This window comes from Manacus candei, unplaced genomic scaffold, assembly GCF_025592945.1.
Source record: "Manacus candei isolate 608988 ecotype Guabito, Panama unplaced genomic scaffold, ASM2559294v1 h1tg000169l, whole genome shotgun sequence".
In the NCBI taxonomy this organism is placed as follows: Eukaryota; Metazoa; Chordata; class Aves; order Passeriformes; family Pipridae; genus Manacus; species Manacus candei.
Window position 1 is genome coordinate 915947 of NW_026138217.1, and position 24251 is coordinate 940197.

Below are 24251 nucleotides of genomic sequence, written 5' to 3' on the forward strand. Positions count from 1 at the left end.
CAGCCAGGAATGAAGCAGGTTTGGGATTTTCAAGGGGGTGTACAGTTTGGGAACTGACTCTGCAAAACTGGTTCAGGGTAACTTGTCAGTTGTTTGGGGAAAGTCTGTGGGCAAACTGAAAGTATCTCTAAATGTGCAGTTCCTGGAGACATGAGGTCAGGCAGACACTGGATGATTAAACCCTCCCTCACTGTGAGAAAAAAATGAATCAAAATGAATGTTTTGTGGTGAGCAAATGCAACTTCCCTTATTTTATTCTGGATGATTTTTCCACACCCTCATTACAGCTCTTCTGCAGAAACTATTCAGTCACCAACTGCCCTCCTAAATTAGCATCCACCTAATTTATCTGGTCATGGTTTTGAAATCTTCCCTCCTCTGTGGACGGCTATTCTTTAGCCTTAATTTTCATAGAATCCCATAATGGTTTGGGTTGGAAGGGACCTTAAAGCTTATCTCGTTCCATGGGCAGGGACACCTTCCACTATCCTAAGTTGCTCCACATTGGGGTAGGCCTGTGAATTACAGCCCTATTGGGACCATGGAAGTATTGGGATGTTGGGCAGAGGGTGTGGCTGAGGTGTGGGATGCAAAAGTGCTCCCCAAACTCGGCAGCCACCATTGTAGTGCCCCAATCTCAGTGGCCCTTACAGAAAAACACCACAGAATCAGTTTGCATTCCTTTTATTGTAGGTCTTTATTATCTTTGCTGGGAAGTGAAATCAAGGGAGGAGGAAGGGACAAAAAAGAGGACGTTGGTGGGTCTTTCTGAGAACGGGGGGGTCTCCATTCATGACGTGTGCCCTTCCTCACCCTGAGCACCTCACAGGGAGCCTCATGGGCTCTGCTTCTGCTCAGCCCCCACCCCAGGCTTTTCTTGCCACAGCAGTGGGGGAAAACCGACAAAATCTGGAGCTCTGTGTGCAGATTCCCCTTCCTCAGCACTGGAGCTTGTCTCCTTGGCATTTCAGCTTGAAGTAGAAGCGGTAGGAATGACTGTACGAAGGCAGAGTGCTCGCAAAGCACAAGGCCACTGCCTTGTCACACAGGCAAGTCTCTCTCTCACACCAGCTCTGCTTGTTACCTGAGGGGTGGAAATACAGTGTCCTGTAGTGGCTTTTCCGGTGGGGTCCCCTCAGGATGCCTCCAGTGCCTGGAGCTTCCTGAGGGAAGTGGATGAAACAGTGTGTCCCAGTGCTTGCTCTCTCTGACCTGTTGCATCCCTTGCAATGCCCATTTAATTATCAAACTTGGACAGGAATCAGGCTGGTTTCACCCCAGGGGTTGCCCTCCCGAGTGCCCTGCTCCGGGGATGGGGTGTCATGGGGAGTAGTGCTGGTCCCCCACCTCCATGGAACCCCTGTTCTATACTCACTGCAGGTGATGTGTCCGTCATCAGTGGCGAAGGTGTACGGGGTGATCAAGGGGCTGCACTTGCCCTCCCTCACCCTCCTGTAGCAGCAGTCGTGGGCTTGGCAGCACCTGTGGGGACACCACATCAAACTGCGGTCCCCCAACCCTCCCTCACCACACCTGGAGGGTAAAGGAAGGTCCAACCTCAAATTTAAGGTGACCGGGAGGAGGGGATGGTCAGGCAGCAGCAAGACATGGCTGGGGAATGGGGCGAACTCCCCAGAGCACAGGAGCTGCAAGGGAGGGGCTTTTTAGGGACTGCCCTTCACTGGGGGTGGTGAGTGGTGATGCTGTTCCAGATACTCACCGGTCGGTGGGATCCACGGGGGTCCCTCTGCCCCCGATGCCGCAGAAACACCCGTACCAGCTGTAGGAGAGAAGGGCACTCTTCCCTGTGGTCGACCTGATCATCCGCTCCAGCTCCAGGATGCTGGTGCCAGCTGGGAGCAGCCCTGTGGAGAGGCAGAGGGATGGGCTTGTGCCGGTGCAGCGTGGGGAAGCTGGTGGTGTTCTCGACACCTCACGCCAGGCAGGGAATTAAATAAGTCTGGCATTGCTAGAAACACACTTTCAGGAATTTGAACCATGAGGAGCCCTAACACCCCCCAAGGATTATAGAATCATAGAATTCCAGAATGGTTTGGGAGTGAAGGGACCTTAAAGCCCATCTCATTCCACCCCCTGCCATGGGCAGGGACACCTTCCACTAGACCAGGTTGCTCCAAGCCTCATCCAGCCTGGCCTTGAACACTTCCAGGGATGAGGCAGCCACAGCTTCTCTGGGCAACCTGTGCCAGGGCCTCACCACCTAAACAGGGAAAATGTCTGGCTTCTGCACCCCCTTGATTCAGTCGGGCAGAAGGTATTGCTCTCTGGTCAGGCAAACCCGCAAGCCATGCTGCAAACAACAATCCCCCATCGCCAGGATCAGCCATGGGCTTGGCACAGGCAGGAAATGTTCCAGCAATCTCCAGGGTGCCATAAAATAAATATGGATCTGGGCATCCCAAAGCCTCCCTGTCACAAAGCCCTCCATGACTCCTGCAGTGCTACACGAAGTGTTGGAGTGAAACCACAAAATTTAAACAAAAACCTGAATTGTTCCCAAATTTTGAGGTTGGCAGGTGGATCCCGGTGTGTCCTTGGGGACAGCGGGGCACTTACCACAAGCCAGGAGCACAGCAAGAAGGAGATTCCTCATCCTGGGGCTGCTCTGGAGAGGGAACAGCAAAGATGGGCGATGAACCGGGGCAGGACAGGAACTCCCCCAGTGCCCACACCAAGGGCATGGAACCAGTTGGTTGGCAATGCCTCGTGGTGACATTCGTGTCACTGTGGATTCACAGCCTTGTGAAGGCATCACCATGTCCCTATGACTCCTCATGGGGCCTTTAGCCTGGATTTGGGATGCAGCCCTTGTCACGGACATGGTGGCTGATCCTGCCTGGGGCTGATGAAGCAGCTCTCTATTCACAGCCTTCCCCCACCACCCCCTGAGCTGCCAGATGAGTAATAGGGCAATAAATTCCCACTCTCCTTACCCCTCCTGGACCTGCAGCTCTGATGCCACTGGCTCAGAGGGTTTGGTTTTTATAGCTGACCAGGCCCACCCCCTCCTCTATCTGCGCTGTCATCCCAAGCTGGGCTCACCCGGAGCAGGGAGCATGTTCCCATCCTTCTCTTTCCCAAAAATCATTAGTTGCCCCAAGCAGTGAGCACCAACATTCCCTCCATCTGCTCATCACTGGGTTTGAGGCCATCTCCATACCTGCATGAAGCCAGTCAAGGCCTTTGCCATGGTTTTAAAATCTGTGGGATCTAGTGGCTGGAGCGATGGGATAAAAGTGATTTACATCGGGGCTGGCACCTTAGAGGTTGTTGAATCCTTCTTCCAGCTGCAGAGATGGCACTTTGGGCTCAGTGTTGTCGCAAGTGAGGTTTTGCCAATTCACACCTTGAAGCTTCAGAGGTGGTTTCTCTTGGCTCCTTCCTTGCAATTGTCCCCTCAGATCCATGGCTGCATCCAAATCCAGCCTCACTGAATCACAAGGGGAGGCGAAGGGAAGACAGCCAACACCACAAGTGCAATTCCTGGGTCTGCAGTTTTCCTGTCCTGCCCTCTGTGGTTTTCCTGTCTGCCCAGAGTGTGTGGGCAAGGGGTCTGAGAAATTAAATCACAAGCAGCAAAGGCTGGAAAAGCCATGGAAACCTGACTTGGAATGCTTGGGGTATACAGTTTATTTAATAACCATAACTCAAACATGACACAGAGAGAGGGGGGAGGCAGAAAACCAGAGGAGATAAGGAACAAAAGCTGCTGGTTTTCCCCTGAAACCGTGGGGCCAAGTGCAAACACAGACACAAATACAGGTATCTGGTGATATGCAGGGCTCCACCCTCAGGGATTAACCTGGGGAGGGGAATTCGGGGTTGAGAATTGTAAGGAAATGACTTAGGGGTCTGGAGTCAAGAAGAAAAAACTCTGTGGAATTTCTTGAGAAGCCACCAAAGCTGTCGCTGGAAGGGACGTCACCTCCTGACTGTTCTCCAAGGGGGCAGAGATGTCTGTCTTGGGGCTTTGCTTCCCTCTAACCCTTAATTTTCTGCTGCAAGTGGAATAAAAACCTGTCCAAGCCCATTAAGAATGGGGAGCAACACCTCACCCACCTCCTTACTCGGCATCTGCCCAAGAAACCATCCCAAAATGCCATAGTGACAATCCGACAGCCAAACCCCTGCTTTCCTTACCTCACGTCTAAAACCAAGGCACTCTCTAGTAATTAATTGATCCCTTTCCCACCTCCTCCACAAACGCTTCCATTACAGAAGGATTTCCCAGATGGTGTTTGTTGGCTGTGCTATTTGTGTTTTAGCATTGCAGGTCCTTGGTTTTGGGGGAAAGACCTGAGTTTTTGCTGTAGATTTTGGATAAACCTGCATGAAAAGCATAATCTGAGGGCCTAATTGAGAGCAGGAATCCTGTGGATTTGGGATCCACACATGGTTTTAACCAAATCCCTCATTTTAAGCCCTCTCTCTCTGCAGGGGGTCTCAGGAGAGTGACCAAATGAAGCTAAACCCTCTGTTTAATTAACCACAGACTCAAGGGCTTAAAAAACCACCCATAGAAGTTATCATCCCCTTGGATATGTGGAACTTTTCAGCCTTCTTAGGGAACAAAGAGAGCTGGGTATCACCCACACATCTGTTTGTTCAGGGCCTTACTGAAGTGTAAATGTGCTGGGTGCTTTGATCTGCAATGCTCCAGTTTTCCCAGCAATATTGCCAAATATCCTGGGCTGAGATGAGCTGATAGGAAACTATTTCTTTACTTATTTTGTTTCTTTTTAGTGCTTGGGTTTGCCTTGATCTTCCCCCCTCACAGGGTGGAGAACCCAAGTTTATGATGGATATTTATTGCTTGTTTCTTTGGTGCCATTGATGGCCATCTGTTGGTGGGAGAAGAAGGTGGTTAACTGGGAGTGGGTTTAAAAAGGGTTTAAAAAGGGATTAATGGGGAGAGAGGGAAATATCAGTGTTGTGTGGGGTGTTCCCAGAAGGGAAACTGACTCAGGGATCATTTGTAGCCAGGGGAATCAGGACTACTCCCCCTTCCTCCCAGGATAAAGAAAGCTTAAAACTCCCCAAAAGCACAGTTTTAGGTCCCAGGAAGATCTTGTGTGTAAAGTCTAATTTTTTAATGGTGTTTTCATAATAAATTTTGGGGTTTATTTGTCTGGGTTTATTCTGCGGTCACTGAATAATGTCACAGGGGGTTAAACTCTGTCTTGTGCTCCACCTCTCCTCCCCCCCCCCACTGCCTTTGCTCAGGACAGGCTGTAACACTTCATTTTAAAAATTTTAGAGTTAAACCCCGAAGATTTGAGTATTTAAGTGGGGTGGCAACATTGTGGTTTTGACTAGGGTGGGATGGGGGAATGAGACCTCCTATGAGAGGGAGAGGGACAACCTTGGTGCCATACTCACCTACGGGTGTGGAGCAGCTGTTTGGGAGGGACCCAACTGTCAACCACCCTGCTCATCCTGCCTTGTGTCCCACAGGATGAGGCCAGCAGAACCTTCTCAAGGTGGTGAGGCTGTTCCTGTGCCACTGATGAGGCCTGAAGCCTCAGCACATCCCTGCACAGTTTGCACAGGTATGTCCCTGCCATCTGCACCAGCGTGTCATGGCTGTCCCTGAGCCTGGTGATGTCCCCTGGGTCTGCCCTGGGGCATTCCGGCTATCCCATCCCTGAATCCAGGGAATCCCAGCTGTCCCAAGCCATGGTTCCATCTCTATTCCACCCCTGTCCCCATCCCTCTCCCATCCCTGTTCTCACCCCTATTCCATCCCTGTTTCCATCCCTATCCCATCCCTGTCCTCAGCCCTATCCCATCACTTTCCCATCCTTGTTTCCATCCCTATCCCATCCCTGTCCCCATCCCTATCCCCATTCCTATCCCATCCCTGTCCCGTCCCTGTTCCCATCCCTGTTCTCATCCCTATCCCATCTGTATCCCATCTGTAAGGTAAAACATACACACGTATTCTTCCCAAGAACGCCAAGGCAGTGGAAGGTTTAAAAGAAAAGGATTCCTTTTTTTACGATGCGGTGCATTGGGCCCCCGGGGGCAAAAGGCACCTCCTGTTTTCCCCTTCGAGTTTTTATTATCTCCACTCCCCCCTCTCTCCCCACTGGAATGCCAAGGCCTACGGCATCTGCTCTCTCCTCACATGTCAGAGAGCAAGCTTCTGGAATGCAGCGTGGGGGGAGAGAACAGCACTGTTTTGAGAAAGTGGCAAGGGAACCTTTTCCTAAAGCGAAATAACTGACTCCTGGGTAACAAAATCTTCGGCAAAAAAAGTTACTTACCCTACGCCATTCCTATCCCATCCCCATCTCACCCCTATCCAATCCCTTTCCTCATCCCTGTTGTCATCCCTGTCCCACCCCATCCGATCCCTGTCCTATCCCTGTCCCATTCCTGTTCCCTTCCCTGTCCCATCCCTATTCCTATTCCCGGGGGGCGGTGCTGGGATCGGCGCGTTGCGGTGGGCGGGGCCTTGCGCGTGACAGGAAGTGGTGCGGTCTCCATGGCAACGGCGTCGGCCGGCGGGCGCGGGCGGGTCGGAACAGGTGAGAGACGGGATCGGGATAACGGGACCGGGATTGGGACCAGGATAAAGAGACCAGGATAAAGGGACCGAGTTCGGGGTTCGGGGCCGGGATTGGGATCAGGGTGAGGGATCGGGGTTGGCTGGGGGGCGGTGGAGCCGCGTTATAGTGCCCGGGTCTGTCTGCTCTCTTGCCGTGGGGGCCGGCAGTGGGACCGGGCTGTGGGCTCAGGCCTAGGCCTGGTGCTGGGCTCAGCCTTAAGCCCGGCTGTGTGGCCCAGGCCTGGCTGTGGCACCGAGGGCTCTGCTGTGGGGCTGGGCTGGGCTGGGCTGGGCTGGGCCAGCCCACACCAGGACAAGACAGAACGGGCAGGAACTGATGCCCAGGAAGTTCCACCTGAACATGAGGAAGAACTTTTTTGCATGGCACAGGTTGCCCAGAGAGGGTTTGGAGTCTCCCTCATTGGAGACTTCCAGAACCGTCTGGACACAATCCAGTGCCATGTGCTCTGGGATGACCCTGCTGGAGCAGGGAGATGGGACTAGATGAGCCACTGTGGTCCCTTCCAGCCTCACCCATTCTGTTGTTCTGTGATGTAGGGCTGGGATTTGGAGTTGTCACCCTCCCAGGCCCTGGTGTCACTATTCTGGGGGCACCCGGCTGCAGGTTCCCATCCCAACTCCTCCCCAGGCACTGTATTTTAAGTGTCTCCCCTTGGTAAATCTTTGACATGTACTGTGCTGCAGTGGTACAGGAGGGTCCCGCTATGGTTTCTCACAGGTTAGTTGTTTGAGGTTTTAGTTCTTGGAACTGGCAGTGTTACTGGTGATATCTGTAAGTGCTCCCCTGGGCTTGGGAGTCCTTCCTCAGTGCCTTGTTGCCTTGGAGTTTATTTGTTAGGAGCACTAAGGGGAAGGCACGCACTCCCCTCCCTCCCACAAGCTCCTGGGAAACTGGGATGAGTCACCCGGGGTGGGTGTCCCTGTCTGGCTCTGCTGGAGGCTAAGGAGGGACAGGTCTGTCAGCTGGGGCTGGGCAAGGGTGTGCTAGGACTCTTGTCTTGCTGAGCGTTTCCATTTCACAGAGCTGGAGGAGAAATCGAGTGGTAAATAACACACTGCTGGCAAAGCACCACCAGGGCTGTTCCCTCTATTTGATTTAGAATCCCCAGATGCTTTGGGTTGGAAGGGACCTTAAAGCTCCTCCAGTCCTACCCCCTACCATGGGCAGGGACACCTTCCAGTAGCCCAGGTTACTCCAAGCTCTGTCCAACCTGGCCTTGGACACTTCCAGGGATGGGGCAGCCACAGCTTCTCTCGGCAAGCTGTGCCAGGGTCTCACCACCCTCACAGGGAAGAATTTCTTCCCAATAACCCATCTAACCCTGCCCTCTGGCAGCGGGAAGCCATTTCCCCCTGTCCTGTCACTCCAGGACCTTGTAAATACTCTCTCTGTGTTTCTTGTCAGCTCCTTCAGCTAATGAAAGGCCACAATCAGGTCACCCTGAAGCCTTTTCTTCTCCAGGCTGAACAATCCCAATTCTCTCAGCCTTCCCCCATATCAGAGCTGCTCCATCCCTCTGATCCTCTTGATCCAGATCCTCTGGACTGGCTCCAGCAGCTCCACGTCCTTCCTGTGCTGGGCCCCCAGGGCTGGAGGCAGCTCTGCAGGGGGGTCCCACCTGAGGAGACAGAGGGGCAGAATCCCCCCCTCCCGTGCTGCCCACACTGGGGGATCAGCCCAGGGCACAGAGGGTTTCTGGACTGTGAGCACACATGGACAGGGCATGTTCAGCTTTTCATCCCCCAGCACCCCCAGGTCCTTCCCTGCAGGGCTGCTCTCCATCCCTTCTCCACCCAAGTGTGCCTTGGGATTGCCCTGACCCAGCTGTAAGATTTTGCACTTGGCTTTGTTGAACATTGTGAGGTTTGCACAGACCCTGCCCTGTGCTGGGGTGACAAACAGCAGCTGAGTCCCACTGTCATTTCTGGAGAATGCCAAGTTGATTTTCTTTTTTTCTTTTTTGATTTTCTTTTTCTTGCAATCCAAGTTGATTTTCTTTTTCCCTTGATAAATGCTGCCATGCAAACCACAGGAATGGAAGGGGGGGTGTATGACCCTGTGGCACTTCTCAAAGGGTTGCTGTGAAGTTGCGACCCGGCTGGCTGGGCTGTCACAAGGCCTGTCCTGGTTCAGCCAAGCGCTCTGAGTGCAGCTTAACTTGGGGAACATGCAGCAGAACATGGCTTTATCTTTAGTGGAGGTTGCATCACAGTCACAGAATATCCTGAGCTGGAAGGGACCCATAAGGACCATCCAGTCCAACCCCTGGCCCTGCACAGGACACTCCAACAATCCCTCCATGTCCCTGAGAGTGTGGTACAAACGCTGCTGGAGCTCTGGCAGCCTTGGGGCTGTGCCCACTGCCCTGGGGAGCCTGTTCAGTGCCAACCACCCTCTGGAGGACGAACCTTTTCCTGAGATCCAAGCTAACCCTCCCCTGACACAGCTCCAGCCATTCCCTTGGGTAAATCATTCTGTTAAGCAGCTTTTGGTCACAGAAGGGTTAGAATGAGTTTCTCTGTATTGAATCAGGGGTTTTCAACCTCAAGGATCTTCAGAGATTTTTAAAAAGTGAAGTGTAGTCAATCTTACCCCAAAATCCACAATGGGAACTCAATCTGCCACTGCAGGAACAGTGAAAAGGCCAGGGCTGTGCTTTGAAGTTTACTCATCTCCCATTTGCACTGAGTTTCCAGCTTCAGAATTAAAAAAAGAAAATGTTCTTTTCATCAAAAAACTTACTTTCAGTGGGGAAGGGCACAACTTCCTGATGCTCTGGGTCAAGTTTACACAACTCCTGACAAATCTAGCCCCTATAAATAACACGTCTCCCACTGCCCTTACTGCACCGCAGGACTGCCCACACAGTGACCCACTACATTTATTCTCTTTTTAGCTGACACACAGCACAGTGTGGGAGCCATAGGGAGATTAAACCCTCTAGAAGCTTCCTGGCCAGTTCCTGTAACTTTTCCCTCTGCTTGCAGCCTGCAGGTGCAATGGCCACAGTGGCTTTCCTGGACGCAGCACTAGCTCAGCTCTGCTTCCCTCCGAGCACAGCCGCTCTCCTGTGGGCCAACACTGTCACCATGCACGTCACCAGGCCCAAATCTGCCAAGGGACGCAGAAGGCCAAGCTTCAGCCACCCTCAGGACGTGGAAGCCTGTCCATGCCAAGTGCCTTCTTCCCCACCGGCAGCCTCTCCTCGGGGATTAGCGAGCAGCCAGAGAGCACCACTCACAAAACTGGCGTTCCCACCCACTCAGGTTTCTCCTGAGGAAATCCCGGAGCTCCTGCAGCAAGTGCCTCTGAAGACCTCCTCTTCCCTGAACAAGTACCGGGTGCTCCCCTCCATCGGCTGGAAGGGCGTAGGGAGCAATGTCATGGAAGCGCTGGCTCAACAGACCGACCGGCTGGAAGTGAGTGAGGGGCAGAAGAACACTCTGAAATTCAGCAAAACTCTGTCTGGAGAACAGGGATCTGGCAGTACATTGTCAGGAAGCGATGTTCCCGCTGAGGAGAGCTCCCACATGCACTGTCCCCCTGAGAAGCGGGAAAGGAAAATGAGGCAGGAGAGCCCTTCCATGTCCCCTCTAAGCTTAGAAGAGCCCCACGTGCTGCTCGCGGTCCGGTCTCCCTCTGGCCAGAGGTTTGAGCACCACTTCAAACCCTCTGACAGTCTCCTGACAGTCCTTGCCATGGCAGGACAGAAATTGTTGGCCAACTACCAACACTGCAGCATTGAAACGATGGAAGTGCCCCGGAGGAGCTTCTCTGACCTTACAAAGTCCCTCCATGAATGTGGGATCCTCCACAAGTCTGTGCTGTGCATTCGACAGGACAAGCAGCACGATGCAGCAGATCTTTAGGCACACGGAGATGGGTCGTTCTGCTGAATGGGATGCATTGCTTCTTCCAAAAAAAACTGAGTCTGATGTTTCCTGGGCCTACTCTTGCCATCTTTCACAAATTCCCATGAAGCAGTTATGGATGTTGAGAAATAGTATTTCAGGTGTATAAACCTGCATCATAAAGAGCAGCTTGTTTCACCTGTGCCATCACAAATTGCTTCCTGAGTGCCACCAACCTTCAGCCTTTTTGGTTTGTTGAAGTTGCTGATGTTCTTTTTTGAAAACTCAAGTTTCCAAGACCTCTCCTCTTGTCCTTTTCTCTGTTTTGGGAAGGTACTACTTCCCAGAGTGGATCTGAATGCACCTATTTGGGAAGGTAGAAACAGAACTGTTTTACCTGCAGGACTCAGTAGCTGATCATCATCCTAAACATCAAGAGACTGAAAAGGAGCTTAAACCCCTAAACCATCTGGAAGTAAGAGTATTAACACATTAATGGGTTATTAGGAAGAATTAAATTGCAAGACTGATTGTAAAATACCTGTGAGGGCTCAGCTCTTTCTGGGTAACCTCAGTCCAGCTCTTTACTGTGACTAAATCACTTTTTTAAGAACAAATAGTTATTACTTTGTCTTGGTGAGCAGGATTTTCTCCTTAGTTTCCCTTCTCTCATTCAGCTTGTGTGATCTGTAGGTAAGAACAGATGAATAATTAAGAAGGGATGTTACAAATAACTCCATTTAACGCCTTAACACTGAAGTGAGTTAGTCCAAGAAGCAAAGTGTTGTTTTGGGAATTTTAAAATAAAAATGTATTAATGGGATTTGACTGAGGAATTGGCTCATACCATCTTTTACTAAACCATCATTAAAAGGCTGTTTGGTAGGTTTAGGTAACTACAATGTGCTTGTGCTAAAAAAAATATCTTCTAGTGTCTAATGGAAATTCAAATAATTCAATCTACTTAAAAAATGGATCACTTACTACAGAGATGAGCGACTTTAAATGGTTTGAGGCAAACCCAGTTTATTATTTCAAACCTCAGTGTAACTGCCAAACCAGCCCAGCTCAGGAGAAGAAACACAACAGGAGCAGAAAGCTGATGCTGGTGCTGATCACAGGTGTAGTATCTGATGTTAAATAAGCGTTCAGGGTCCATGGCTTTATAGAACTAGTACCTGATGAAACAGTTACCTGCTGCTGTGGGTGATGGAATTGCACAGCAGCAATCCCAGATATTGAAACACACAGATGCCTTCAACTAAACCATAGCGGGGAGCAAAGTAGTTCAGGAAAAGGAATGATTTTCTATATTCCCTTCAGCATTAGGTGGCTAAATCCCTTGTTCTGACTGTTGTGTACTGTGTTACTTCACCATTTCAGAGTGTTTCCATCCTGTGATAGTACAGCCAATAAAACCTTTCAGGATGAAACTTGAACTTCAAATGATTTATGTGAGCTGGAGGTTTATCCGTCACATCTCCTCTTAAGAAATGCCCTTAATTTGATGGCAGATAGATCAGGTATTGCCCAGATCAGCCACTGGACAGTCAGCTGCCCTCCACACCACCTTGCACTGGCCTTCCTGGAGTTTGGATCTCCATCCTGTGATGGATACAACACAGCAGTGAGGGAGGAAGCACTTTGGATCAGTGACATCAGTTATCAGACACAGGGACCACCACGGAGATGTGAAAGTGCAGGGGCTGATGCTCTAAGCAAGAACAGAAGAGTAAGATAACATAATAGCCTGGATCACAGTGGACTTCTCATGCTGGAGGATGTTCCTCCTGCATATCTAAGATAAAGCTGGGTGAGTTTGGTTCTAACCACCTCACCCCGATTACAGCATCTCCGAAGATGAGCATTTTAATGATTTCTTTGTCCAAAACCCACATGAAGTCTTTATCTAGGCAAGCACAGTGCAGGGAAAACAACTATTTTCTTCCTCAGTCCTCCTTCTCTTCCCTTCAAAACTCTTCTGGGGAGGTTTTAGAAGCAAAAAGTCCAGCACAAGAAGCACTGGGAGGAATAACAATACTTATCTGACCTCATTTATTGTGTGACATCACTTAACAAAGTTCCTTGTGGGAATCTTTTAAGGATTTCAGCATTGAAATTCAGTCTGTCACAGAATGAGGTGGTCATAAATAGAAAACTTACCATGACTCCTGGGAATGTCCTTACCCGAGGCTTTTAAACACCAACAGAGCATTCAAGCAAAAAATCAGCAAAGGGATCATTCAGTATGTGTTCTTTATTCCAATTAAAAGTACATTAGAAACAGCACACAGGACCAGCAGCAGCTTCCATGACAATTCAGCCCAATACTCTGCTGTCACCAGGTCATTCAGCTGTACTGGGAAAGTAGGTGATAAAATCAAGTCTTCCACTCGACAGGCAAGCACTCACTCACCTGCCACTTTAAATAGGATTCCAACAGAATAAAAATAGATACACCCCAGAATACAAAAAGTTTAATTTTAAGCGTTTTTTTTTTCTTCACTAAAGCTTTTATACAAATTGATAAAAGGGTGCACAATTTCCTAAAATTTTAGGTACATTTTAAATGAGCCTTTTTTTACTTGGTAAAAGGATCCATGTTCCTGTCTTTGAACAGAATATGGTGGCCAGAATTGCAAATAAAACAAGTCATAGTTTAAATTTACAATTTATACATTTGTTTTGACATGATTCCCACACTGAGTAGCAGGGCTGTGAGCTGTGCACCCTAAATTCTAGTTCAGGAGCCTCCTTCTCCTGGAAACTGGGCTGGGCAACAGCCCACAGGCTTCCAGCTGTGCGCATGAGAATGGTCCCAACACACAGGAGGTGTAAATCCTTCCTCCTCCAGGAACTGTGACTCCTACCTCATCCACAGAACACCCCAGGGCAGGGACCAATGACCTATTTTGCACTATGGAGCACTTCCCACCTGCAATTTGGCTGAGCAATTTAACTCAAAACTCTGGTACTGTAACAGGTAAACTTGGTGTTCTAAAGGTAAGTTTCTTGGTCAATACAGGCTATCGTGATCTTTTGTTTCTTTTATTCCTATATAACTGATGGGTGAAGCCCAGCAGCTGTGTACATTATCCATGCTGAGTTTCACAGCATAGGGAACTGAATCACATGGGGGGATTTAATTCACAGAGAGGATTTTAAGCAGACAATTAATTAGTACAGTTCCCTTCATATTGCCCCTCCCACCCCACCCACCCACACCTTAGCCATGTTAAACATGTCACCACCACCCCCTGTCACAGGGAGCGGCCATTCCAACAAATCCAGGACAAGGGAAAAGAAAATACTGCCCAGCAAAAGCAAGACGGCACCTGTGTTTGCAAGTAGGAGCTACTGGAAACATCCTCAGGACAATATACGTAAGGAAAAGCAGGGCAAATCCATCAGGAAGCCAGAAATGAGACTTAAAGAGCTCAGGGGAGTGCCAAGAGAATGACATCCTAGTTTGTATAAGTTGAGTATTTAGCCAAAAACCAGCTGCCTTGTTTGGGTTTTTGTTTTTTCTTTACTTATATCCATTATATATTCAGCTGTTGAATTTAAACTGATCAGGTTAATGCTGCACATTATTCCAATTAAAGGCAATAATGTTTCTTTTTTCCTTTTTAAATTTTAGATAATTCCATACTGCCCCTCTTTTGGCAAGTGTATTTCTCAGAATTCCAAAGATCATCTCATTTTAAGGCTAAACTAAGAAATGTTAAAAGCTTCTGTAAACACTTCCTCTTCCTCCCCATAGTTGCACAATTTGAAGTCCAACTGCAATTTTGAAAATGAGGTAATTTTTGTGTACTCATATCTTGAAGAGTCCTTTTCGGGACGAGCCGAGAGGCTGTGCCAATCCAAATGCTGATCCAATTGTAGTGGGAGAGCTTCCACAGCAGGGCACACACCAGTTCCAGCAGCTATTTCAGTTATTTATTTTCTCAATTTCATCCAAGTCATCAGTATCCAATTTGTTTATCTTTTTGTCTAGGAAAGATGAGAAATTAGTTAGATTTCAAAACACATCACAGAGAAGGGAACGCTGCTCTCCTTAGCTGGACTTGAGGAGTTTTAGTTTATCAGGGAATGTTCAGTTGGGTTTTAAAAGTATAAATTAAAACTTTTTCCTTTTATCAGAGGCCCATCTGGGTACTCCAGTGTTACCCATCTCTGGAATGTGCAAACACCACTTGACTTATGTCACAGGCAGCAGGCCACAACCCCAAGTGACACTACACCAAACACCTGCTGTGCTCCTCTGCCACCAGTTTAAGGCTCAACAAATGCCAATTAGATCTGCTCAGCATCCAGCTACTGAGAATTCTGCAGGAATCCCACGATTTTAGAGACAGGAGAAAGCCTGGGGGTACGTACTGAAATGTTCCTGGATTCTGTTGAGAATGTTCATGCTGTGCTTGCTGTCCACCATGTTAATGGCCAGTCCTCGCTTGCCAAAGCGACCGGTGCGGCCGATCCGGTGCAGGTAGGTCTCGTTATCTGGATTCCCATCTTTATCCACAGGAAGGTCAAAATTGATAACAACAGAGACCTGTTCTACATCGATCCCTGACAAAAAGAAATCATGTTATACAACTACATTTAAATCCTTTTAGAGCAGAAACAGCCTTCTCAATCTCTGTAATGGAGCTTTTCTGCAATATTCTCACAGGGTACTTGGAAATAAAAAAAACATCTAGTTAGTGCAGAAAATCCCACTGAAACAGCCAAAGGAAAAGCAACTGGAGATGCTTTAACCAGCACTTAAATATTTTGGAAATTCTCTGCTCCTCTGTGAAGCTCTAAGGACTACTTGTTTTTTTTCCAAAGACTATCCTGTCTTAACTATTCTAGGATGTCAAATTGCAACACAAATTCCTACTGGAATAGTGAACTGGATTTCACTATTTTTCAGCTTTCTATACTTCAGCATGTTTATTGCAAACCCTGAGGGTCAGCAGCACAAGCCAGGCTTGGTGCCAGAAAGCAGGAAATTCTCACAGGATAGACTTTTCCATCTCAAGCTGCAGGAAGCCAACAAGGAATCCTGTGTTTGCCCACAGGTATCTTTACTGTAAGGACACTAATTTGTCCCGACTGGAATATATGAGGAGGGAAATTCTCCCTGCAAGCTGGCCAGGGGTGTGTTGTGTTAGGAAGCACCGCCTTCCAGCCTGCCCTGGTCCCGCTCTACCATGTCCTACCTCTGGCACAGACGTTTGTGGTCACCAGCACCTTCTCCTTGCCCTCTCGGAAGCGCTCGATCACAGCAGCTCTTTGCTCCACCATCATCTCCCCGCTAAGCAAGGCCACCTGATGGCCTTCCCTGGACAGCTCTGCTGCCAGCCACCCTGCTGTCTTCCGAGTCTGGAACACACAGCCCAAAGTTGAGAGGGAGTTTTAATGCTGGAAAGCAGGAATAAACCTCTCTGGGGGACACTGGAAGCTCAGCAGCTGTGTTTGTGTCTCAAAAGGAAACGGCTATTAAGTGCTGTGCCTGCTCCCTCCCTGTTACAAACTGTATCACAATGAGGAAAATGGGCCTCTGCCCCTACAGGAGCCCTTGATTAAGAAAAAGACACCTTTTCTTTGTCCTCTCCTCCTTGAATTTCAATCTGCTGGAGACTGGTATGACACATGTACACTGAAAACTCATGTAAATGGTCACAAAAACAAAACTACTCGGCTTGGCAAATGGCAGAGTTAGAGCTCAATGTAGTTGTGAAATCCCATGAAGGCTCTATGCAGCCTTGAATTAAATCCAGTTATGATGCAGTTTTTTGAGCTCCAGTTATGTCCTGAGACAGCCTAAAAGCAAACTGCTATAGCAGACTCCAGTTTTACCCTGAGCTCATTTTACCTGGCTGTTCTGTGCTGTCAGCACGGGTTCTTCCCTAAAAGTTGTTATGGTGGCTTCCAAAAAAAGAAAACAAAGTCTCAGTATGATCCACAGGGAGACTCCAGAGATGTATCCCCAATTACATGAGGGGACAGCTCTGTATCAGCCACAGAAGCAAAAAAATTCCCCATCCCTCATTCTGCCTGATTTTCACCCATTTTCCAACCTCACTGGTTTTTTCCCTGCAGTAATTCCAAGTATACTTTGGTTTGGAAAACTGTGTGTTACTCTGTTTCAGAGGACTTCGGGAAATAAAATGACTATTCAGGAGTAAAAGTGACCAGTGTGGTCTCCTGGATGGACAATCCCAGGGAAACAAACCAGCCAGTGCTAACCTGGCTCTCAAGATTTCACTCTTAGAGGAAGCCAGAGATGCCAAAAGGGCAATTTATGTTCTCGGTTTCTTTCTGAAAACCATGTCTGGCCAGTTTTTTGACACGAGCAACCACTACAGAATTGTAGAATGGTTTGGGCAGGGGTCACTAGGACTAACATTCCCTGGAAGCACTCACATGGCAGAAGATCATGGCCTGGGCGATGGTGATCGCACCATAGATATTGCAGAGAGCTCTGAACTTCTCATCTCTGTTGTTGCACAGGACATAATACTGCTTAATGGTATCCAGGGTCTCCTCCTCGCGCTTCAGTTTGATAATGTTTGGGTCAGGAACAACTTTTTGAGCAAACTTCCACACAGAATCCTCAAAGGTGGCTGAAAACAGCAGCATCTGGCAGTCCCTAGGGAGCATTCTGCAAGAGAGGAAAATGGGCAGAGTTCCCACATACCACCATCATCTCCTGATATCCGGATGGGATTAATGCTGCAGGGAAAGCAGAACAATAACCTTGGAACCAGGTATTTCAGAGGCTGGAAAGACTAACACTAATCTTACCCACCCCTGATCACTCCCTCACAGACCAGAGGCACCCAGACTTGCCTTCTTAAAAGGAATAAGCCCTCCTCCAGGGACAATCTTTTTATTCTATAAGGAAATGGAACTGCTTGTCATCTCCTGACATTATGCCTCTAATATGAATTAGTGCTAAATCTATAATTTTAATCTTTTTGCATCATCAGTGAAGACACCAGTCAAGACTCCAGCCCTGCTGTCCCTATGGTCCAAGTCCCTACCTCTGAATGCGGATGCTCTGGTCCTGGTGGCCCTGGGTCGCGATCATCACATCGGCCTCATCCAAGACAAACACTTTGATCTTCTTGGGATCTATGAATTTCAGTTTGGAACACCAGTCCAGCACGGTGCCAGGTGTGCCAATTACAATCTGCTCCGAGATCTTCTGCCCTCTCTCCACTGCCAAGACAGAAAGGAAGGCTGTTGTAGGATGGCTGTGCACATAGGGAAATGCTCTGCCCCTCTCTGATCCAGCCTATTTCATCTCCTGGTGCACCTAAGAAACATTATTTTCTCATTCCTGCTGGTGGCACTTCCCCCTACTCACATTTGTTGCCTCGGACAGCATACGCAAGTTTCAGCTCTGGATAAAAGTTTCCCATCTGTTCAATCACTTTTCCTGTTTGAAGTGCCAGCTCGTATGTTGGGGAAAGGCACAAACACTGCAGGGACAGGATAACAAGTTTGAGATCATCAACATCCAGGGCAACACTGTCACACTTGCTTTTTAAAATCTTTGCTGAAGTTCTTCTCAAGAAAACATGCAAGTAGCTGAACAGTTTCTCAACTACCCCATAAGGAAACTGGGTTAAAAAAGTCCTTTTCCAGGCTCTGTTGTCAGATATTTTCTTTCCATCCCAAATCCACTTTCCCAACTCCCTTGAGCTTGCAATACTTCTCTGATTTAATTCCTCCCAGAATGATTTAACTCCTCAGAGACCAATGGCATCCTGTGTGATGCACGGGAAGGACTGAAAGGAATAAGTTTTGAGCAAAATCCACACCTTTTGCACTAAAAGCATTTTAACAGCTCCCCAGATGTCCATCCCCGTTAAGCAGTTTACAGAAGAAACAACATAATGGCTCCATCAAGCCATGAATTTACATTTCAGGCTCTTCACTAGATGGCTTTGCACCACCACGGAACGCCCCATCCACAGGATATCCATCATGGAACAGCCACATCCTAGAAACTTCACCTGGGGATACTTGTTTCCGGGTTCAACACGGCTAAGCATGGCCAGGACAAAGGCAGCTGTCTTGCCAGTACCGGACTGCGATTGTGCGATCAGGTTCTGAGGGCTGCAGGGCACAGCAGACACAGGCTCAGAGGGTGAACCCCACAAAAACACAATCCCAGGGTTGGGCGAGACAGAAAACACAGTGTGTGGCATTTTGGTACCTGTTAGGCTTCCCCTTGCTCTGGACTGGCAGCTAATTTGGCCAGCTACACTCCATGGGGTAGAAATTACTTCCTGCCCAACTGTCTCTGTCAACATCTCTTGATTATGGAGATTTGCAAGGAGAACTGTGATTATCTGTCAGTACTTTTCCATTTCATGTCTCCCCCAGTGTCTCAGTACCTTACACATTCCAGCTCAGGGCTGTAGAAAGGAAAACCAGCCATGCAGGCAGTGCAGCACCTCAGCTATTCCCACCCACCCAGGATTTCTGAGCTATTTCACATTATTTCTCCCCAGCCTGATGAGGAAAATGGGACTGACCACAGCCAAACACCACAGCACTGAGCGTTTGGTACTGGCCCTAGGAAAATGACAAATCCAGGGCTGGTGTCACATAGTTCATGACCACACAGTGGCATGGGAACCCTTAGTCCATAGCCTGACAGCTTCCCCATCCCCACCTCCCATCCAAAGTCCAGGAAAAGCACGCTAAGCCTTTCAAATCCTTCCATACTGGAAGACAGCGGGAAGAATGTGCACGTACGGTTCAGCAAGCATCATGGGCAGGGCATTCTCTTGGATCTTAGATGGTCTGTTGAAGCCCATGGCATAGACTCCTTGCAGGAGCTGTGGTTTCCTGAAAATAGGAATTTTTATATCGTGACCTTTAAAGTACATTTGGTTTTCATTTGTGTTGAAAAAGGTGAGAAAAAAGCCCGACAAGATGACCTAGGGCTGTCCCTGCTACAGTCCCACCAGTGAAGCAACTATGATCAGCATCTGGAAGTTACAAGTGACCACAGGAAATCTGGAAAGGAAGTTTTGCAAGAACCCCTGGATCTACCACTCAGCCTGCCTGTCCCGGCTCCAGGGCAAACCCTGTGTCTAAGGCCAGAACTGCTTGTTCCAAAGCAGCTTTTCAGACTATCCAGGAATCCCAGAGCAGAAAGCATTAATCCTGTCCTTCAGGCCAATCCCATTTCCTCAGCCATGCCTAATCTTGGTGCCAAAATTATCACTCCTTGACAACTCAAACACAGGACAAAGTGACCTCAGAATGTGAGGAACTGGATGAAGAGAAACATCATGAGATCATTGCAAGAACTTTAGGTCGTGTGGATTCTGTAATACAACTGACGGTGGAACATCAGAGCGATGCTGGCTGAGGGAAACGACTGATAATTAGTTTGCTGTGACTACACCTTGTGATCCATGGGTACAACTCAGCCCTCACACCCAAAACTGTGTGGTGACACTGCTGGTCAACAAATTCTCACCTATTGCTTTTTCTCAAGGGACCTTTCTACTCTCATCAGACACTTGTGTAGACAAGGAGATCCCTGAACAACCTCAATCCAGGTTATGGTGCTGGAAAGTCTCAGCTGACGATCCCCAAGTGCTTCCTGGATGCTGCCAGTGCTCTCCTTTCAAAGCAGGTTACAGGTTTCCTGCCCACATTTCCCACTACAATAACTTCCTACTCAGCACAACATGCTTTTGCAAAAATGCTGTATTACTTTCCACCGATGGCTGGAACAAAAGCTCTTTGAAAATGTAACCTTGTGCTGCTCCAAGCAAGGACAGACAAAGCCCAATTCCGCACCAGTTGCCAAGGATACACCGAGTCATAACAAAATGAAGACTCAATTAGTCTGGCTGCCCCCGTCATTAACTCTCTGGGATTGTTTGCCTTTTGAAATACAGGAATTAGTCTAACAGGCACTGCAGGACGTCAGCCTTTTTTTTTTGTCTACATTCAACCACTAACATTAACAAAGTAAAACAGCATCCTGACATTTCACTGGGAGAAGGCTCCTCAGTTCCCATTTCCCTGTGGAACTTGTAGAGCAACAAACCTGAGATCAGAGTAACCACAACAATCTAATGGGACAGACTCTTTAGCACATTATTTTATATACATGCCTTAAATACAGATATCACTTGAAAGCTGCACTGGTAAAGGTTTTCAATGGGAAGCGTCAGAAAATACTAATGTTACTGGTCTCTCCAGTACATAAACCCAGTATTGCTGGGAGAGAAAAGCTTTTCTCTTTGTGCTATTCACCGCTTGTTTCAGCTGGACACCTTCACAAGGCACCCAGATAAAACAACTCTCCTTGCATTTAAATACAAATTATACGCTCATTTATTAATGACAAATTGGCAGTAACCTGAAACACAGATCCATGCACATTTAAGTGGTATCTCCTGTGCAACCAGGGAATTTTTCAGGACACAAGGAGAGGTTCCAGCTACCTGATGGGCTCCAAACTCACATCTGCTGTCAGTCTCACAAAACTGAGTCATAGCTGCTCTCCCTAAGTTTGAGGCTTCCTAAAATTGACTGAAAAATACAGCCAGAAGGGAGCCTGTTTAATATTTCTGGTCCCAGGATTCAACAGCTCCATGCGGAGAAGGCTCTGGCTCATCCCAGCAGGCACTTACAGGCGCAGCTCCTCGAAAGACTTGACGGAGTAGAGGGGTGATGTAGGGTCCCTCTGCAGCACCTCCACCTGATTTGTGGTGTCAACCAGGTTACTGCGGATCAGCTTGTTCAGCAAGGACTGGGCAGCTCTGTCCTCTGGGAAAGGAGGTAGAAAACATAGATCCATCAATCCCAGCCTGTTCCAGGTGTTGCTCCCACTGAAATGCCGAGCCAGTTAAAAGGGACAAAATTCTTCATTAGAGGGTAATATGGCTTAAAGAGCCCTAACTTCCTGGGTGAGACATCATGAGATCCCAGGAATTCACATTTAATGTTCTGAATGAAATATCAAGAGATCCCAGGGATTCACATTTAATATCCAGGAAGATGAAGCAAGAGAGCACTGTTTTAGGGAGGACTTTAACAGATCCAGAACTCTGCTTATCTAAGACATTTTAGCTTAGTTTCTATCTGGGACAGGGTAAAGGGCCCCTTCAAGCCTCACTCTGACACATGGGCAGATACCTTTTAGGGCTTTATTTTTATTTCTAAGGGAAGTCTGAGGATAAATGGTACTTTTAAAAGACTCCATGACTGAAACACTGCAAGGGCTGAGGATAAGTGAGACCAAAATAAGGTTAAACCACTGCACTTCGGGGTTTTGCTACTAAATCTGTTTCCTAAAACCACCTTCTGAGATTCCGAGCCATTACCCACCTCTGACCAGCCACTGCATAAATGCAACATGTTGGTTGCTACAGCAATCCCAGCTCCAGGTCATCCAACTGCTCCTGTATCCAGTCCTGCCTTGAGGATACTGCTACACCCTTATTTCTCTCCACACTAATCCAGGAGTCTCCCAAGTTATTACAGAACACAATGGCTTTGAAAGTATTATGGAGGAAGGACATGCCTTACAATTAAGTCCTTGGGGGCAGGATACAAGATCAGCCGTCCTGGGACATAAGGCAGACTTACTTTAAGTATATATTAGATTAATATAACTATAATTAATAATTATATTAATTTCCTTGACAAAGCATTTTTCAAGGAGGCGCTTACCCTTCTCCTCCTCCTCTGTCTTCTCCACGTTGTCGTCAGCCTTGACAACAGCACCTAAATTAAAACAGTTTTGGGGGCACACATGAGGTCAGGCCTCAGAGACAGCCCACACCCATGGAGCTTGGGAATATTGTGGAAAAAGCTACAAAACAGCCCATTTTCCTGATGACAACTGCCCTGCTCCATTGCTGTGCAGAGAAAACCCAAGTTCAAGCTCAAAGTGGAGTTTATCAACCACACCAACAGATTCTGCTCACAGAGCTCCCTGAAGACAGCAAAATATTTAGTCTTTGCTGCTGTCTAACCTCAGCTTTGTCTTTCCCTCTTCTGGAATTTCATTATTTATCAGGAATTTACTTTGGCAGCAGCGCTTGGAACCCCACGGGAAAATGTTCCACCCATTTCAAGCCTACTTGAGCAGCTGGAACTCACCATTGGCATCTGGTTTGGTTTTTTCATCCTTCAGGTGTAAAGTGCTCAGCTAGAAATGAGGAAAAACACAAAATCAGAGAAATTCAAAGGATTCCTACATTCTAATTCCAGAAGGGAAAACCTGAGCTTTGGATTTATTAAGTATTGCACAAGCCCCAGCCCAAACCCTGCTCGATGGGAAGGGTTGAAAGTATGAGATTAACTTGATTTCAAGAGTTTTAAGGCAAATACAACTATTTCTAAGCAAAAGTTTTAACAGAAATACAAGGTTTTCTAATCTGTAATGACAATACAAAGAAGGAGGTGTTTTCTCTCCAGAATCTTCAGTCTCCACCAATAGCTCTGCTGATGGAAAATGGGAGAAAAAAAATCAACATCCTAAGACTGAGACAGGATTCAAGCACACTCCCGGGTGGCACAAGGTCTGCCAGGATGAGTTTGTTTCACCACTTGCGATATGCCAGGGAGAGCAGCCTGTCGAGGGTGCTCCCCACATCCAGGGGCTCAGTGAATGCTCTCCATGCCCAATGCAGCACTTGGAGGCTCAGGAAAACACCATTTCAAAATTAGATCTTATCATAAAAAAAAGGGGAGGCAAAAAGGGATTTTTTTGGAAGCTGGAAAACAAGAGCTGAGGCTGGGTGGCTGCCTGAAACGGTGCTGTGTCTGGATGGAGGGTGAGGGGGAAAACAGAAAACACAGTATGGTTAGAACAACTGTAGATCCTAAGAAAATAAGAGAAAAAGGGATTTTTTTTTTTTTGGATGCTGGAAGACATAACTGAGGCTCGGTGGGTGCCTGAATCGGTGCTGTATATGGATAGAGGGGGAGGGGGAGGGCAGGGACGTATCTGCCCTTTGGATACGCAAAAAACAGATGAAGGAAAAGAAATTAAAATAAATAAATGAATAAAAAATAAAAAGGGAGATTTTTTTTTTTTTTTTTGGTTCTAAAGGAAGAGCCCAAGCCCAGGGACATCCCCGTGACGGCACGAGGTCCTCCCTGCCCCCGCGGCAGAAAATGGGGCGAAAAAATGGTTTTCTGCGATCGCTGTTTTCTTGTGAGAAGGCGACCCCGCGGCCCCGGGAGCCCCGCGCCGCTGATCTGGGCCTGATCATCCCGAGCTCCTGCAGCCCTCGGCGGGCACTCACCGACTCTGCCGCCGCCTCCTGCTCGTCCACGGCCAGGGCCCATGAGTCGGTGGCCATGGCCGGCCCGGGGTGGCCGCTCAGCCGCGATGGCGCCGGGCGGGAGCGGCGCCTGCGCGCGCGCGGCACCGCCCGCGCCAGGGCAACCGCGGCCGCGCACCCGCGTTCCGGGGGCAGCGCGTTCCGGGGGTGGCGGGGGCGGTGGGCTTGAAGGGTCTGGGCAGTGTGGGGTGGGGATGGGGCTGTGATCCCGGTATGATCTAGTGCTGGGGCTTGGACCCTTGTATGGTCTAGGGCTGGGAGGTCAGGCTGTGTCATGCTATCTTGTGGGGCCTGTGACCCCTGTATGGTGGGAGGCTGGAATGTGTGATGTGGGGCTGGGATCCCAATGTAGTGTGGGGGTGGGGTCAGGCTCTGCTGTCTGGCGTGGGCTTTTTTCCCATGTGTCTTGGAAAGGTCTGAGGGTCAGACTGTGCCTTGCACGATGTGGGGCTCAGTCCCCCATGTGGTGTGGGGTTTTT

At 48.5% G+C, this 24251-nt stretch overlaps 3 protein-coding genes across 8 annotated transcripts in view; 1 reads left to right on the forward strand and 2 right to left on the reverse strand.

The window, feature by feature from the left end:
* UBXN10 (UBX domain protein 10) overlaps positions 1-11265 on the forward strand; it is a 22419-nt gene extending 11154 nt beyond the window's left edge. Inside the window, exons 2-3 of one of the 3 annotated variants that reach the window (XM_051773455.1) lie at positions 5476-5570; positions 9581-11265. In XM_051773455.1, coding sequence (XP_051629415.1) covers positions 9593-10462 — 870 coding nt within the window. In that variant the 5' untranslated portion in view covers positions 5476-5570; positions 9581-9592 and the 3' untranslated portion in view covers positions 10463-11265. The other 2 variants (XM_051773457.1, XM_051773458.1) reach the window with 2 other exon arrangements.
* Positions 82-5492, reverse strand: LOC127463691 (phospholipase A2, membrane associated-like). 4 transcript variants are annotated; one of them, XM_051773466.1, is made up of 6 exons: positions 5401-5492; positions 3182-3451; positions 2578-2626; positions 1721-1865; positions 1376-1482; positions 82-1084 (listed from the first exon to the last, which is right to left on the reverse strand). In XM_051773466.1, the coding sequence occupies exons 2-6, from the start codon at positions 3209-3211 to the stop codon at positions 939-941; spliced, it is 477 nt and encodes a 158-aa protein (XP_051629426.1). In that variant the 5' UTR covers positions 3212-3451; positions 5401-5492; the 3' UTR covers positions 82-938. The 4 variants fall into 4 exon arrangements, with proteins under 4 accessions (XP_051629426.1, XP_051629427.1, XP_051629428.1 ...); XM_051773467.1 differs by lacking the exon at positions 3182-3451; XM_051773468.1 differs by lacking the exon at positions 3182-3451 and having other exon boundaries at positions 4746-5406.
* Positions 11266-12683: 1418 nt separating the features above from the next.
* On the reverse strand, positions 12684-23872 carry LOC127463677 (ATP-dependent RNA helicase DDX19B). The gene is made up of 12 exons (XM_051773440.1): positions 23734-23872; positions 22583-22631; positions 22151-22204; positions 21109-21244; positions 19208-19300; positions 18460-18562; positions 17808-17922; positions 17482-17659; positions 16862-17099; positions 15655-15817; positions 14828-15019; positions 12684-14440 (listed from the first exon to the last, which is right to left on the reverse strand). Exons 1-12 carry the CDS (start codon positions 23788-23790, stop codon positions 14379-14381), a joined length of 1440 nt encoding a protein of 479 aa, XP_051629400.1. The 5' UTR covers positions 23791-23872; the 3' UTR covers positions 12684-14378.
* Between the last annotated feature and the right edge of the window lie 379 nt (positions 23873-24251).

Excerpts from the sequence above, each read along its gene's own strand:
- LOC127463691 (XM_051773466.1), bottom strand. The coding sequence starts at position 3,211 with ATGGCAAAGGCCTTGACTGGCTTCATGCAG. Across the intron at positions 1,866-2,577 it reads TGCTGTGCTCCTGGCTTGTG|GGCTGCTCCCAGCTGGCACC; the intron begins GTAAGTGCCCCG and ends GCCTCTCCACAG. Across the intron at positions 1,483-1,720 it reads CCCGTGGATCCCACCGACCG|GTGCTGCCAAGCCCACGACT; the intron begins GTGAGTATCTGG and ends GTGTCCCCACAG.
- LOC127463677 (XM_051773440.1), bottom strand. The coding sequence starts at position 23,790 with ATGGCCACCGACTCATGGGCCCTGGCCGTGGACGAGCAGGAGGCGGCG. Across the intron at positions 22,632-23,733 it reads AGGAGGCGGCGGCAGAGTCG|CTGAGCACTTTACACCTGAA; the intron begins GTGAGTGCCCGC and ends CCTCATTTCTAG. Across the intron at positions 17,100-17,481 it reads CAGAGCATCCGCATTCAGAG|AATGCTCCCTAGGGACTGCC; the intron begins GTAGGGACTTGG and ends CCTCTCTTGCAG.